General features: G+C 36.0%; 1 protein-coding gene across 4 annotated transcripts in view; it reads left to right on the top strand.

Moving 5' to 3' along the window:
- LOC150103503 (TBC1 domain family member 31) overlaps nt 1-15,782 on the top strand; it is a 449,146-nt gene that overhangs the window by 126,786 nt on the left and 306,578 nt on the right. For all 4 annotated transcript variants that reach the window (XM_090398075.1, XM_090398077.1, XM_090398074.1 and 1 more), the window contains exon 7: nt 14,837-14,993. In XM_090398075.1, the coding sequence (XP_090254201.1) occupies nt 14,837-14,993 (157 nt within the window). The remainder of the gene's footprint in view (nt 1-14,836; nt 14,994-15,782) is intronic.

Below are 15,782 nucleotides of genomic sequence, written 5' to 3'. Positions count from 1 at the left end.
TGTTAGCCTGATTCTTTTCCACTGCACCGTTCATAAAATTATCGGACCTAGCGGGAACCTCAAATGTTAATGTAAAATTCAGCCTCTATATAAACATTAGACTGCTAAAGTTAATTAATATTTGATTACACTATTTTGCATAGACTAATCTGAATATAGGGTGGCACAGAATAATAGAAATTTCCCTATATTTGGATTAGTAATCAACATACAATTAATTAACCTTAATAAGAACAACGTTAAAGCAAGATGGTGGATCAAAAGACAGGAAGGACGATCCAGCAACGCTATGCAAAATTTTTTGTCACCAATCTGAAGCGAGCGGTGGCACTTGTCAATATAGTTTTCAAATCATAAAAATACACTTATATACAAACAAACTTAGAAGCATTGTATCAGATAGCTAAAAACGTTGTTCTTAAAATAATGACTAAAACAGAAGTTTTTAAACTGAACAGTAGCCACGAAAAATAAAATAAATACAGGAAAACCTCGCTTAACGTGAATTCGATATGCATGATAATAAGTTAGTGTGATTGAGTGAAATTATATTATTTCCTGCTTTAAGCAAGTGATTAATCATCTAACGTGATTTTTTTATGTTATGCAAAATTTTATGTTATGGAAAATTTTTTGTTGCTAATCTGCAGCAAGCGGTTGCACTTGTCGATGTAGCAGGCAGTGGTAGTGCTGCTGCCGGTGGCCGGTGACACTTGGCAGTTGACTCAAAGCTATCATTGCAAGCGCACGTGCAAACTCTGTTCTCTTGCTCAATTGCTTTTCCCACATTTTGTTTTAATTTTGATACATATAAGGCTTTATCATATTCACCCCCTGATATTGCAGCCTGGTTGGCCTGGTTAGCATATCCACCAGAAGGCTACAGATTCGAATCCTGCCGTGGGCATGGATGTTTGTGATTGTCTATGAAAATACTAGTGGTTGTGGTGGTGGGAAGTAGATGGCATTGGTGTAGATGATGGTAGTTGTGGTTCATTGTAGTTGGTGGATTTGAGTGGTGGAGAGTTGCGAAGTAGGTGCTCTCCCTCAATGAGTCTTTGGACTCCATGGAGCTGTCACGTAATGATAATAATGGAAAAGAGAAAGACTGATAAAGAAAGCAACAGTGATAAAAAGAGAAAAAAAGTAATTACACCAGAGGAAAAGCTGGAAGTCATTAAGAGACATGAAAGTGGCACTGTTGATACGATGATTGTTTGAGACCTGGGATAGAGTGAGTCTACAGTTCGAACCATATTAAATAAGAGCAAAGAATACAATGAACAAGGAAAAGCTGCTACTGCTTCTTTAAGCATGCAGATCATCTGAAATACCTCTTAGTACAAGGAATATTCAGACAAAAGCTCTCAATATTTTTAAATCATTGAAAGAGACCAAATTTCAAGAGGAATGTGAAAGCTTTACTGCTAGTTAAGGATGGTTTGACTGTTTTAAAAATCAAGTTGTACTACATAATGTAAGAATAACTAGAGAATCTTCTAGTGCTACTGATAAAGATTCTGCAGCCAAGTTTCCCGAAGAATTGCAAAGGATAATTCAGGAGGGTGATTATGATGATCGTCAAATATTCAATATCAACGAAACTGGTCTCTTTTGGAAGCATATGCCAACAAAAACCTTCTTAGCTAAAACTGAAGCATTTCAACCTCGATACAAAGTATCTAAAGATCATCTTATGCTTTTATTAGGAGGCAATGCAGAAGGCGACTTTAAACTCAAACCTATGTTAGTTTATCGTGTGCACAATCCAAGATCTGACATTATTGAAGAAATCAGCACAATTGAAAAAGAACTTGGATTCAATGAACTGGATAATGAAGATGTGAGAAACTTGCTCGATTCCCATTCAGAACAGTTAAGTGAGAATGATCTCCTTCAACTAGAAGAACAGCATGCATATGAAGAAGAAGAAGATAAGGAGTGCGAACAAGAAGAGAATGTTATTACTAAGAAGCTAACTGCAAAAGAACTTAAGCTAGTTTTCAATTACATTGAGCATGCTAAGGAAATTTGGTTTGATGCTGATCCTGATATGGAACGAAGCTTCGAAGTCTGCTGAAGTCTCGATAAAGTGATTGCCAGCTATTGCATGACAAGATGAAAAAAATTAGCATAATCCTTTATCCAAGTGTGAGCAAACAAAGTTTGCTCCTGAAAATATCTTCAGGACTGAGGAAAGGTAGTACAACACCTTTGCTCACACTTGGATAAATTTACAGAACATATTTTCACACGACATCACGGCCCTTTTTTGCCCACGTACTCTGCTCTGGATACTTCGTGTAGCAAAACAATTTTTACCTTCAAAAAGAGGGTACCACCATGGGCTCTTCACTCTCCCCCCCAATAGCGAACTTTTACATGGAAGATTTTGAGCAACGAGCTCTAGAATCGGTGTGCCTAAAGCCCAAAATTTGGCTCAGATACGTCGATGATATTTTCGCCATTTGGCCCCACGGCCGCCAAGCACTAGATACATTCCTTAGCCACCTGAACAAACAATACAAACACATCCAATTCACCATTGAAATTGAAAAAAACAACTCTCTTCCGTTCCTAGACACACTTGTCACACGTCTTCCTTCAGGCTGTCTCTCCTTCTCAGTTTACCGCAAACCTACACACACAGGCCAGTACATACACAAAACTTCTTATCACCACCCAACACAAAAACTAGGGGTCATAAGCACCCTTAAACACAGAGCTCAAACCATTTGTTCAGATGAACAAGCTCTTAACCATGAATATGAGATCACCAAACATACCTTTATAAAAAATGGATACAGTATAAAAACCATTCACAAGATCCTCCACAAAGATACCACTAATAACAAAAAAGATTTCAAGAATACTATTGCTATACCGTATGTTAGAGGCATTTCAGAAAAAATAGACAGAACACTACACAAATACAACATCAAAACCACCTTTAAAACCCCCGACAAAATTAAGACACCTATTCAGTTCTTCCAAGGATCCCCTGCCACACTTAGCCCACCCAGGGGTTTACAAAATAGATTGCACATGTAACATACCATACATAGGGGAAACAGGACGAACCATCCCAATCAGAAAGGACGAACACAAACGTCACATAAAATACCTCCATTTTGTAAAACCGGCCTTTCTGACCACACACTCCAAACATATCACAGAATTGACTGGAAAGGTACCAAGTCCCTACACCACACCAAAACCTGGTTCGAGCGGAAATTCAAGGAAGCATGTAAAATGCTCAAACATGATCCGAATCTGAATAAAAATGGTCTAACAATTCCAAGAATGTGGAGGACCCATCTACAACCTTCATAGCAACCACGAAGAAAAATCTCAATGCAAGACCTAGTGAAGTTTTTTTTTTTTTTTTTTTTTTTTTTCCTTCCTTGAACATTCAATAGCAACCTGTACTGTACAAATCCAGAAGATAATCGTAATATAACTGTATAATTCCAGAAGAATCCTAGTACGTGAGGACTTTAGCAGAGTTTATTATAGTTTTTATTTTATTTTATTTTATTTTATTTTATTTTATTTTTTTGTTTTATTTTTTTTAAAATTTTATTTATTTTTTATTTTATTTTATTTATTTATTTTATTTTATTTTTTTTTCTCACTAGAGGGCAGGCTAAGAAAAAATATTAGTTAACAACATAGATGTAATTTACTTGTATAGAGTACAACAGCATGCAGCTTGTTCTTATACTTCTGAATGTATCCTTCTGAAGATGACCTCAATACAGGGGTCAAAATGTAAAGTTATTATTTTATTATTAATCAGTAAAATAATCTTTTCAACACGTGTGTTTTGTGTCCCTAATTTAACAAATATGAATGCTGATCACTGTGTAACCTTAAAAGAAAGACACTTGGATAAAGGATTAAACTAAATTTATTATAGTCTAACCAAGAGCAAAATAAACTTTCAACAAGATGGAAAAGTTGAGCACTATTCAAACATCTTTACTTAATTTTTTTTTTTTTTAAAAAGTAGTTCAATCAAATGTTTAGACACACGTTTTGATTTTTATTAACTTTGGTGATTTTATCCTCTAATATGGTTTATACTGTAATTTTTTTTTTTTTTTAATTTACGGTAACTGATGGATGAATTATAATTATTCCTGCTGTTTATTTATTCACTTAACACAATTTTGTTTTGCACACATTAATTGATGGATTAATTAATCGTGTTAAGCAAGGTTTGCCTGTAAATAAATCCACTAACACCCACTAAGAAATTAAGACAATCAGCATACAAGTAGAAGTTAAGAATCAGTAGCTAATGTTGATACTGAAGGTGCAACTATCAGGAATATAATGCAAAAACCAACAAAAACAAATACTACTTTCAGAAAATTTAATAGCATATGGAAATCATCCAAATATTCCAATAAAACTAAAATAGTGATCTTCACTAGCAATATTAAGGCTGTGTTATTATATGGATCAGAGACATAGAAATTGATCATAAAACAGGTAAAATATTTAAAATATTTTGTTTCTGGTGTATAATAAATGATGAATTATATAAGCTAACTGAGCAAAAAAAAAAGTATCACCAGTGTGTGGGAGGAAATGCATATCGAAATGGATTGGGCATGTTCTGAGAATGGACAGCAGAGAGAGTGATTTCATGAGTAGCTTTGACATGAATTCTGGAAGGAAAAGGGGAAGGCCTAAATTAACTTGCAGAGAATGACAGAAAAGGAAAGGAGAATGACTTGTTGGGATATCTGGAAGAAATGGATCTCAGTCTTATGAGGCATGAAGAGGATAAGTAAGTAAACTTGAAATAACACACACACGCGCGCATAAAGAAAGCTGGCACATCAGCTAATTCACTATTATGGCATTAATCAGTTTTAAGTTTATGTATTTATTTATTCTAAACAGATTATTAGCATTCAAGTACTCAATTCAAGTACTCCCTGATCAAATTTCTGTATTTGTTTGTTATCTTCATTTCTTGTTAAAAAGGATAGGCTGTTAAAGATTTTGATTTAAAACATGAGAAGTAAATAGATGATGTGAGGATAAAATTAAATACAGATGGTACTTAACATGAAACTATTTAATTGCGGAAATTTTGCCTAGGTTTCCAGCGAAAAGAGATAAATATAAAAAGAACAACACTTAAATTGCAAGTGTGTGGCAATATGTGTTATTGTCTGTCGGAGGATAACTCCATCTACAATTGTTAGAATTCAAAGGATAAAATAAAATTTAATTTAGATAGTTAATTACAATTTCATAAAACACAAATGAGGGGTGTTATTTAGGATGACTCTTCAAAATTGAAAAAGTTTAAGACTTCTGTTTTTGTTGAAATTTGGATTGTGAATGTGTGCTTTACAGCTTTCTTTATAAATAATCTTTCTAGAAGAAAATTAAAATAACTTTTATTATTATTATTATTATTGTTCCGGGCAACTCCAAGGAGTCGACAGACTCATCGAGGGAGGCCCTAACATCATGTCAAGAACAACTATTCGACATTCACACAGTATCTATCATACCTTGCCTTGAACTCATTCACGGTCGTAGCACCTACAACAGACTCTGGAAGCTTATTCCACTCATTCACTACTCTCCAAGTAAAAACCTAGCTCTAACACCCTTACTAACCACACTCTTGCCCAGCATCCATTCATGGCCCCGAGTCCTCCCACCACCAGTTATATTTTCAAAAATATCTTCTGGATCAATCTTATAGAAACCCTTCAGTAATTTGAATGTCTCAATCATATCACCCCTCCTTTGCCTATCGACCAATTTCTGCAACCCACAAATCTTCAACCTATTCTCATAAGGTTCATTCCACAGACCTGCTATCATCTTGGTCACTCGTCTCTGGATCCTCTCCACTTCCTCCCCATCACGAAGAAACCCTGGTGCCCATAACTGGGCACAGTAGTCCAGATGGGGTCTTATCAAGGCATCGAGCCTTGATAAGACCCCATCTGGATTACTGTGCCCAGTTATGGGCACCAGGGTTTCTTCGTGATGGGGAGGAAGTGTAAGACCCCATCTGGATTACTGTGCCCAGTTATGGGCACCAGGGTTTCTTCGTGATGGGGAGGAAGTGGAGAGGATCCAGAGACGAGTGACCAAGATGATAGCAGGTCTGTGGAACGAACCTTATGAGAATAAGGAACAACAACTTGTTTGTTTCTGCATGTTAAAGTATTTTTCAAAAGCCAAGTGATTTGGTGAGCTGTTTTAGTCACTTTTGCAATGTGCCCCCTAAACTTCAATTCCCTATCCACCAACACTCCCAAATCCCTGGCCTCATCAATCTCCTGGGGTACGGTTTCACCAATGCGATATACTGCTGCTATTCTTTTCACCCCAAAGTGCATAACCTTACACCTTGGCACATTAAATTGACATCCATTTTTCCTAGCCCAGTCCTCCAAACTATCCAAATCATCCTGTAAAATTTTGACATCCTGTGCACTCATAATTGCTCTACCCAACTTTGCATCATCAGCAAACAAGTGAACACTTCCTCTCAAATCCTTTCCTATATCATTGATGAACAAATTGAAAAGCAGTGGTCCAAGAACAGAGCCCTGTGGCACTCCACTAGTCACAAGCCGTCTTTTAGACTCCACTCCTGAATAAACCACTCTCTGGTATCTCTCCTTCAACCACCCTCCTATCCATCTCACCAACCCTATATCTATCCCCATCTGCTCCAGTTTACTGATTAGGGTTCTATGTGGTATAGTATCAAAAGTCTTAGCAAGGTCCAGTAGTATTACTGTAAACCCATTACCCCTATCCAGTTCAGCCGTCACTGTGCTATAAAACGTGAGCAAGTTACTGAGGCATGATCTACCCTTCACAAAACCATGTTGTCCCCCATACAATATCCCATTTTCTTCTATCCAATCCTGTATTCTTTTCTTGACTAATTTCTCTAAGACCTTGACAGTGATTCCTGATATGCTAATCGGTCGGTAATTTACAACACCAGTCTTGGAACCACCTTTATGCAGTGGAACTATTTTCCCCTCTTTCCACCCCCTCGGGACTAACTCAGACCCGAGACTCAAATTAAACAAAATGGTCAAGGGTACTGACAAATCTTTAGCTGCTTCTCGTACAACAAGAGCTGGTATACCATCTCGTGTTGTATTGACATTGAGGTTATGCAATAGATTACTCACCTCCACTTCATTCACCACAATTCCCCGTATAATGTACTGGTACATTTGTTTCTGCAATGTCACCACCTGGATGATATATTCTTGCAAAGTGCTCACTCAGTAACTCAACTATATCAACTGATTCAGTTACCTCCCTACCATGGGCATTCTTTAAAATCATTCTGCCATGTACATTTTTCCTTTTACTTGCAACATATCAAAAAAAACTGTTTAGGATTCTCTTTAGCCTGCATGGCCAGTGTTCTTTCATAATCCTTTTTTGCTTTTCTTACCACACTCATTACCCTTCTGGCCTGTGCTTTATACCATTCGTGTGCCTGCCGGTCACCTTTCTCCTTAAATTCCCTCCATAGTTGTTTCTTGTTTTGCCACTCAAGCTTAATGGAGTTATTCATCCATTTAACCTGTAGTTGATTTATTATTCGGAATCTAGGTATACAGTCAGCCATGGCTTCATGCAAACACTTCTTAAATACCTCCCATGCACTATTGACTTCTAGTCCTTGCAGTTGTACATGCCATGGCACTGAACCAATCAAACTTCTAAGCTTGTCATACTTTCCAGCCAGATAATTCCACATGTACCCTGTCTTAATTGAAAATTCTACACCTTTAGCCACCTCCCAAGTCAAGAGCCTATGATCACTCTCACTGATTGGTGGCAATGTGGTCATATTTGTTACAGCCAAATCCTCAGATGTAATTACTAGGTCAAGCACTCTCTGACCCCTAGTATTTTCCATTACATGCTGTCGCAGATAGTTATCCCTTAATAACCGCATAAAATCCAATTCCTTCCTCCCGTGTGTCCTCTCCTCACTCCAATCAATGCGACCATAGTTGAAATCTCCCATAATAATCACCCTCCTTCCACTCATTTCTTCTATTTGCTTGTGCATACTGTCACCACCATCTTTTCCATCACCTGGTCTATAGCAGCACCCAATTGTATATTTAGTTCTGCTAGCCACAATCTCACACCAAATGGCCTCAGATGTGCTCTTTTCTCTATCCTGCAATTCAACTTCTATTCTCCTTGGCTGCAGCTCATCAGCTATCATCAACAATATTCCTCCCCCCATTTTATTCTTCCTGTCATTCCTGAACACACTATACCCATCACATTCAATCCCACTAGCAATATCATCTACAGTCAGCCATGTTTCACTAATACCAATAACCTGTATTCTGGAAGTGCCCAACCATTGCCAAAAACTCTTCCTTCTTGTTCCTAATACTCCTAGCATTAGTGTACATGAATTTAAGACCTCCATTAGCCCCAACCCTACCTTGATGCCTTATATTAACTATCCCACTCTGATTTGTTGTCCTTATTTGCTCGGCATGTTATATTCATTCTTACATTCAACTGCCTCCCTAAGGACTGTATATCTACTCCCCCCCAAGAAATCTAGTTTCCCTGAATTTGCGCATCCACCACATTCAGCAACACTTTCTCAAGTCATCTTACACCGTAACCTTTCAAATGCAAGCCATCCATCTTATATAGATCCTTTCGTCCATTGAACTCACTCCACACGTCCACAAATTCCACACCACTCGTCATACATAACCCACGCATAAAGTCATTCGCAATTATGGCCCTCCTTTTAAACATTTCACTGTCATACCGTGGCAAAAGACTAATCATTCTAACTCTCTCACTTTTCCATTTTGTCTCCTTTCAAATCATTCGTACCTGCCACAATAATCATTTCTTTCACCCTTTCCTTTTGCTCTCTAATAGACTCAGTTACATCCTTTATGGTCACACCAGGTTGGTACGATTTTGTCAAATCCTCTACTATCACACCTCGTACTAACGCGTCTCCATACAGCACTCTATCCTTCATTTCGTTCATGTTCACACTCATACATCTATTTTTCCTGTCATACTTTTTATTATTGGCTGGTTCATTCAGTCAACTTTTGCTCGTACGCTCTAGCTGCTGTTTTGCCCTTTGTATCGCACCATTCAACAACGCGATCTCATCTTTTTTATTCTCAGTAAAACCATTAATACTGTCATTCACACTTTCTACATTCACACTCTCACAATTCTCTGGTACAACCTCGCCGTTTCTTGTCATATCCCTATTTTCTTCATTCTGAAGTTTGACAAAAATATCACGCTCACGATCCAAAATACTCTTCAATTTCTCCTTCTCCCTGCATTTTCTACACACATTCACTCCTTTATTATCATCTAACCACACTTCGACCGCACTCTGCAAAGCATATGTTTCACAGCTAGTACACTGAATCATCTCTTTTATGCTACCGTTCTTTGATAAAGATGGCCAACCATCATTACTGGCCGCCATTTTCCTTCGTACTGGAGCCATACTTACTTGCAACGTATTTTATCAAATTATAAATTATAACACACCAAAAACACACAAAAAGATGCACCAAGAGACGCAAGGCAAACAAAACTATGCAATATTAAATAAATTTATCAATGATAACTGAAAGTAATACTTATCTTATCCGGAACTTTCACGAACACTACACACTATGAATCCCTCTAGTGGCGACAGCCCCAATAAAATATGTTATAAAGACACACAAAATACTCTAAAAACACGAAAATCATTCTAATATACTATAAAACCAATTTGCTAAGGAAAAACACACACAAAAAACCTTTTGTGTAGTACTTTAGTTTTATTCCAATGAATTCCATGGCTAGTTGACAAAGTGTGGCTAGCTAAACCAGATTTATTGGACTATTGAAGTAAAATATATTCCTGATGTTACTCCAGACGAATCAGAGCAGAATGATCAGCCTTCTCATAATAACAAAGGCCACAAGAAAAAGGGATCCTGTAAACTCCAGGATAAGAGAGAGGAGAATATATATATATTTTTTTTTTTTTCAGAAAAACAAGGAAGAAATTTAGTTTATGAACTGGGCAGAAAGAAACTATTATTTTAATGGCTAATGTAGCCTACTTTTGTTTAGGAGTGCCCCTTTTTTTCAATGTCGTTGACTCTTTTCCCAAATTCTAGGGCATTACTGAAGTTAAATTGAACATTTCTATTGTTAAATAGAAATCAAGATATTCTTAAAGACATATGGAAAAATCTCATCATCTCTCAGTTCAACAGAACTACAATATGCAAAAAACTACACAACACGTGGTCATGTACCGGATTCTGACTGAAGCATTCAAACGCATGCACGCCATCAAACGCGAATGATCAAATGTACCGGCCTAACAGTTACTGAAGTGTATGTTTTACATGTAACTTAATGCATTTGTTTTCACACCAGTTCAGCCTTGAAAATGCTAGACAGTGGCTAGTGAAACTTGTTGGCTTTTTGTATATTTTATCATTTATCTTCTGGTCTTTTAACAATAAAAGTTCTTTATTGCATTACTGAAGTGTTATAAAACTAATATATGAAGAATAAAATAGGAGAAAAAATTTGGACATACCTTTTTGGATGCTGTTTTCTGTCTCCTTATCCCAGCAATAAGGAAGGTTTTTTTTTTTTTGGGGGGGGGGGGGAGAGTGGGGTAAAGTAATGTGGGGGAATTATTTGAAAAAAACTTTTTTTTTGTATATGTATAATATTATTATTAAGGGTGGGTAGAGAGCATTTGGGAGGGGGGGGAAATGAGAGAAGGATCTGAAGATAGAAATTATATTTTTGGGAAAGAGGAGGTATTTAAGGGAAAAAGTCAGGGTGGGAGCCGTTTCAACAAGCGTTGTCTTCGGAACTCATGGGGGAAGTGGATGCCATGTCATGTCAGTTAGGTGTTTCTGTCTTTCGTGTACTTCTGTTGTCTGCTATTGGTCAGAGTTGTGACCTAATTTTTATGTTATGGAGCTTCCAACTCTCGGAGATTATGTAGGGTTGGTTGACGTTTATTGAGTTTTTGTCACCTTTTATGACACATCAAAGAAAGCTGACACATTTTATGGCCAGCTTTCTGGCCATAAAATGTGCCAGCCTAGGTCAGTCTGGCAGAGAAGTGTTGCAATTTCCTTTGATAGTTCTTTAGCATATGGAACAGAAATTCTAGAAACTTCTTCTCAAGGAGGATTAGGATGAAGACCATAATTATTAATTACTTTCTCAATTATTTTGCTAGCCTGGTTGGCTGAGTGGTTAGCATATCTGCTCTCCAGCCAAAAGGCTGTGGGTTCGAATCCTGCCGTGGGCATGGATGTTTGTGATTGTCTTTGAAAATCTAATGGTGGCAGTGGATGGCATTGGTGTGTATGATGATGCTGTTGGCGGAGACAGAGTTGCAGAGTAGCTGCCCTCAGTTTTGGACTCCATGGAGGTGTTATGTAATAAAAATAATAACCATTGGAGATGAATGTAGCTCTGATAATTGGTAGTTCATTATTTAAAAGAGAATCAGATAAACAAATCTTATGAGCTCTGCAAACCAAAGATTTAATCTTACCATACTTCTGATAGGGGCAGTGATGGGAAGCTGCATTCATGTATCAATCAGTATACATTGGTTTTCTGTATACAGAGAATTGCAGACTTTTATTAACTTGATGTAGAATGAAAATGTCCACAAAAGGAAGACCATTATTATCTTTTACTTCAAGTGTAAATTTAATTTTTGGGTTTACTGAATATACCTTGTTGCATATTCTCCTCATTCGTGTGTTTCATAAAATTGGCATTGATTATTTAAATTAAATTTTATTCCTTGAATTCTAATAATTGTAAATGGAATTATTCTCCTGCAATTGATAATACATATATTGTCACATGCTTGCAATTTACGTATCGTTCTTTTTTATGTTTATCCCCTTTCAGCTGTATTGATAATAACTATGAAACCTAGCTGAAAATTCTGCAAATAAATAGTAATTTAACCTAAGTGCCATTCATATTTAATTTTATTCTTATTTAAAGATAATGGAAACAAATAAGACATAATGCTTATGTCTTAGTTCTTTTCATTCTTTTGGGATTGCAAATTTCTTGCCTACTTTTCTGCAGAATTAATCTGCTTCTTTGATGTTCGATTATTAAATTTTAAGAACAATATTATCCTATAGATAAACTATTGTCTGAGTGCTAAGATATTTAATAGAGTGTATTTAGAGTTCATTGCATTGACCCTATATTTACTGTTGGTTAGTATACGTATTAATTTATTATTATTATTATTCAGGCTTCCATGGAGTCAAAAGACTCATCGTGGGAGGTCCTTCCTAAGAACATAAAGTCTGTCAAGACTCATCGAGGGGAGGCCCTCCCCCCAAGAAACACAAAGTCTATCATACCACTCCTTAAACTCATTGACCGTTCTTGCTCTCACCACTCCATCAGGCAATGCATTCCACGGTTCAACCACCCTCCATGCAAAGAAACCACTCCTCACTCTCTTGCTCACAGTTTCCTTTCGTAACTTCCAGGGATGGTCTCTTGTCATCACTCCTTCCCGCTGTTCAACCAAGCGAAAGAACTCCCCAGTGTTAACCCTGTAACCACCTCTCCTTCTATCCACCAAACTCTGCAGTCCACATTCCCTCAGCTGATCCTCATAACCAAAATTGTACAGTCCTGAAACCATCTTTGTTATCTGCCTTTGTACCCTTTCCACAGTTAATTTATCCCCTTCAAATCCTGGGGACCAAATCTGAGAAACAAATAGTCTAAGTGTGGTCTGATCAGAGACTTATACAATGGAATGATAACCCTTTTATCTCTGCAGGTCAGTGTCCTTCTCATAATTGCAGCAATCCTCTGTGTTACCTTCACCACCTTTGCAACATGTCCCCTAAATTTCAGGTTTCTATCAATCATCAACCCCAGATCTCTTGCCTCCCCTACTTCCTCCAGTATAACTCATCCCATAGAGTATGCAGCATCCCATCGATGTTTTCCAAACCTCAAGACCTTACATTTTGCTGCATTTAACTGATAATCCCATCTATGTAGCTTATTCAAATCCTCTTGCAGGGCTACCACATCTGCACTATTATTAATAATCCTTCCCAGCTTCGCATCATCCGCAAACAACTGAATATTCCCTTGTAATCCACTGGCAATGTCATTGATATAAAGGTTAAACAATATAGGTCCTAGTACTGAGCCCTGTGGGATCCCACTTGAAACCCTCTGCCTCCTTGAAACTACTCCACCATACACAACTCTGATACCTATCAGACAGCCAATCCTGAATCCAGTTGACTAATCTGGCATCCAGACCCATATTCTGCAACTTAAATATCAATTATTTTTTCCTTACAGTTATTTTGTAAGGAAGCTAGAGGTAATCAGTCTGATGTGATAAGTTAGAATACCAAAATATATTATTTTTAACACTGTCATGGTTAAGAGTATTTTTAAAAAGCAAACTATAGATAGTATAAATCTTACCCTGTTGCATATTGTCTAACATGCATGTGATTTCCAGCTTAGGTTGTTGTCAATTTTTAATTGTATGGATGAAGATGTTAGTTTTATATGGGTCTATTTTTCATTTTAATCAAGTTTATTAGACTAAAATCAATTTGTCACTATTTTCAGATCTCTATTTACCATATTTTGTGTTTCATTTATGGAATGTGCAGTGAGGATTTGTGCATGCCATCTTTAAAGGTGTTTATTGTATGTAATGTGCTATAGGTTACTATAGCACATTACATACAATTTTGTTTTTAAAATACTTTTAAAATAGTTTTTAAAATGCTGAAACTCGAGGAACTGTAATTTAGCCAAAGTAAATTGTCACAGCTTTTGTTTATTTTTATTGTTCATGATTTGGACACGTTACATTTTGAAACAAGAGCATTACCTCTGCTCCCTATAGCCTTTCAGTATATTTTATTAAAATATTGTGCGATACAATGTCAGAAGCTTTCTGTAAGTCTAGAAATATTATTAAATTTAGTTAGTTTGATCTTGTGATGAGAAATAATAATCATTTACATAAGCTGTTTTTTTCTAAAAAATTTAAGAATCAGATTTTTACTAATTTCTGTAATATTTTAGAAAAAACTGGGAGAAGACAGATCAGTCTAAAATTTTTAAGATCATTTTGCATCCCTTTTTTATGAATTTGTATTATCACAACTTTCTTAATTTCTTAAATTCATCAGCAATAAATTAAAGATAGTCACCAGAAGATCTATCTGACATTATATATCTAACAGATATATATATCTGTTCATATCTTTTCAGTTTCACTATTGCTGGCTGACTTATGTTTTGCTTCATTTATTAATTTGGGAATTGGCTCTTTCTGTATATTTATGTTTTGGCACAGAGGATCAAAATGACTGAATAAACCAGCTAATCTTTTTAGGCCATAAAATTTGCATAATCACATTAATTTTCCTTCCATTAGAAAGGTGTCCCATGACTTTTAGTATTTCTCTTCCTCATAGCAATAAAATGCTAGTGTTTATTTAATTAATTGAGATGTTTTAGTGAAAGTTTTTTTTGATTGCCCTTGAAATAGATAATTGTGCATATCTATTATGATTTTAATTTACTATTTTTGATGTGTCTGTGTATATCAAAGGTATGCTTATTGTTTTTAAAATATTGAGTAAAATATCAGATTTTTATTACCAGCTATTTTTGATTTTTATGTGAAGAAGTCAGTTTTTTTTTTTATTTAATGTAATTTTATTTTATTTTATTTTATTTTGAGGGATGGTGAAGTGGTGATGTGTGGCGGCAAAACTCATTGGGTTCTTTTATGGTCAGTAGAAAAACATGAGATCCTTTTCACTGTTTCTCTAGTTGGACAGTTGTCTGCTGTGAGACAATTAGCCTTTCTTCCTAAAGTAGAAAATAGATTGGACCATGTAAGTTTTCTTGATATTGCTTCACTGCTGTTTGTTTATTATTATATTAACTTTAAATTATATTTAATCAGCATTAGTTGTCCCACGTTATGCATAACTTGACCTAGTGCCAAATTGATATTTTGGAGATAAGTTTGCCATCTGATGTATAATGATGTAACCTATCTATAAAAAAATTGAGACTGAACAGGAGTCTATATTTTCATAGTTTTGTTTCAAAGAACTAAACACCAAATGGAATAAGTTCCTAAGAAAATTTTACAAAACACAACCAAGTGACATCAATATAAAAGTCGATGGAATTGGGTATATGAATTTCGCATAATATGACCAACTGCCATGAAATCTTGTCCTTCCTGATGCAAATAAGTACTGCACGTGTTTCACTTGATAGTCATGTTGTTTGAGGTTATGGTTATAATAAGAAGCTGTTATTAGTGTGGGTGGTGTTATATTATTGTTATTTCTTTTACAAATTGGACTTTTAATAGTTTTAAAATGATGCAAAGAATTGCTTTAATATTAAAGCATGCTGAAGAGATAGTTTTTCAGGTAAGTTCTGAACCTTTTTATGCTATATTAGATTTTACTTTTTCTATGTACTCTTTTGTTTAGATACGACTATTCTCTATAAACTGAACATTGTAGACTTTTTAGTCCTAACTCAAGTTCTGTAAATAAAAATTATCACTTTTTTGTTACGCTGAGAATAACAATGCAGTGTTTAGTAGCACGCTAATAGGCACTCAGCAAGTTTTAGAGGTTTGTTACCTGAACTTACAAGCATAT

This window comes from Typopeltis vanoorti, chromosome 9 (genome assembly GCF_054136105.1).
Source record: "Typopeltis vanoorti isolate ZY-2024b chromosome 9, IOZ_Tvanoo_1.0, whole genome shotgun sequence".
Lineage (NCBI taxonomy): Eukaryota > Metazoa > Arthropoda > Arachnida > Uropygi > Thelyphonidae > Typopeltis > Typopeltis vanoorti.
This window is presented reverse-complemented; position numbering and strand designations above follow the sequence as displayed.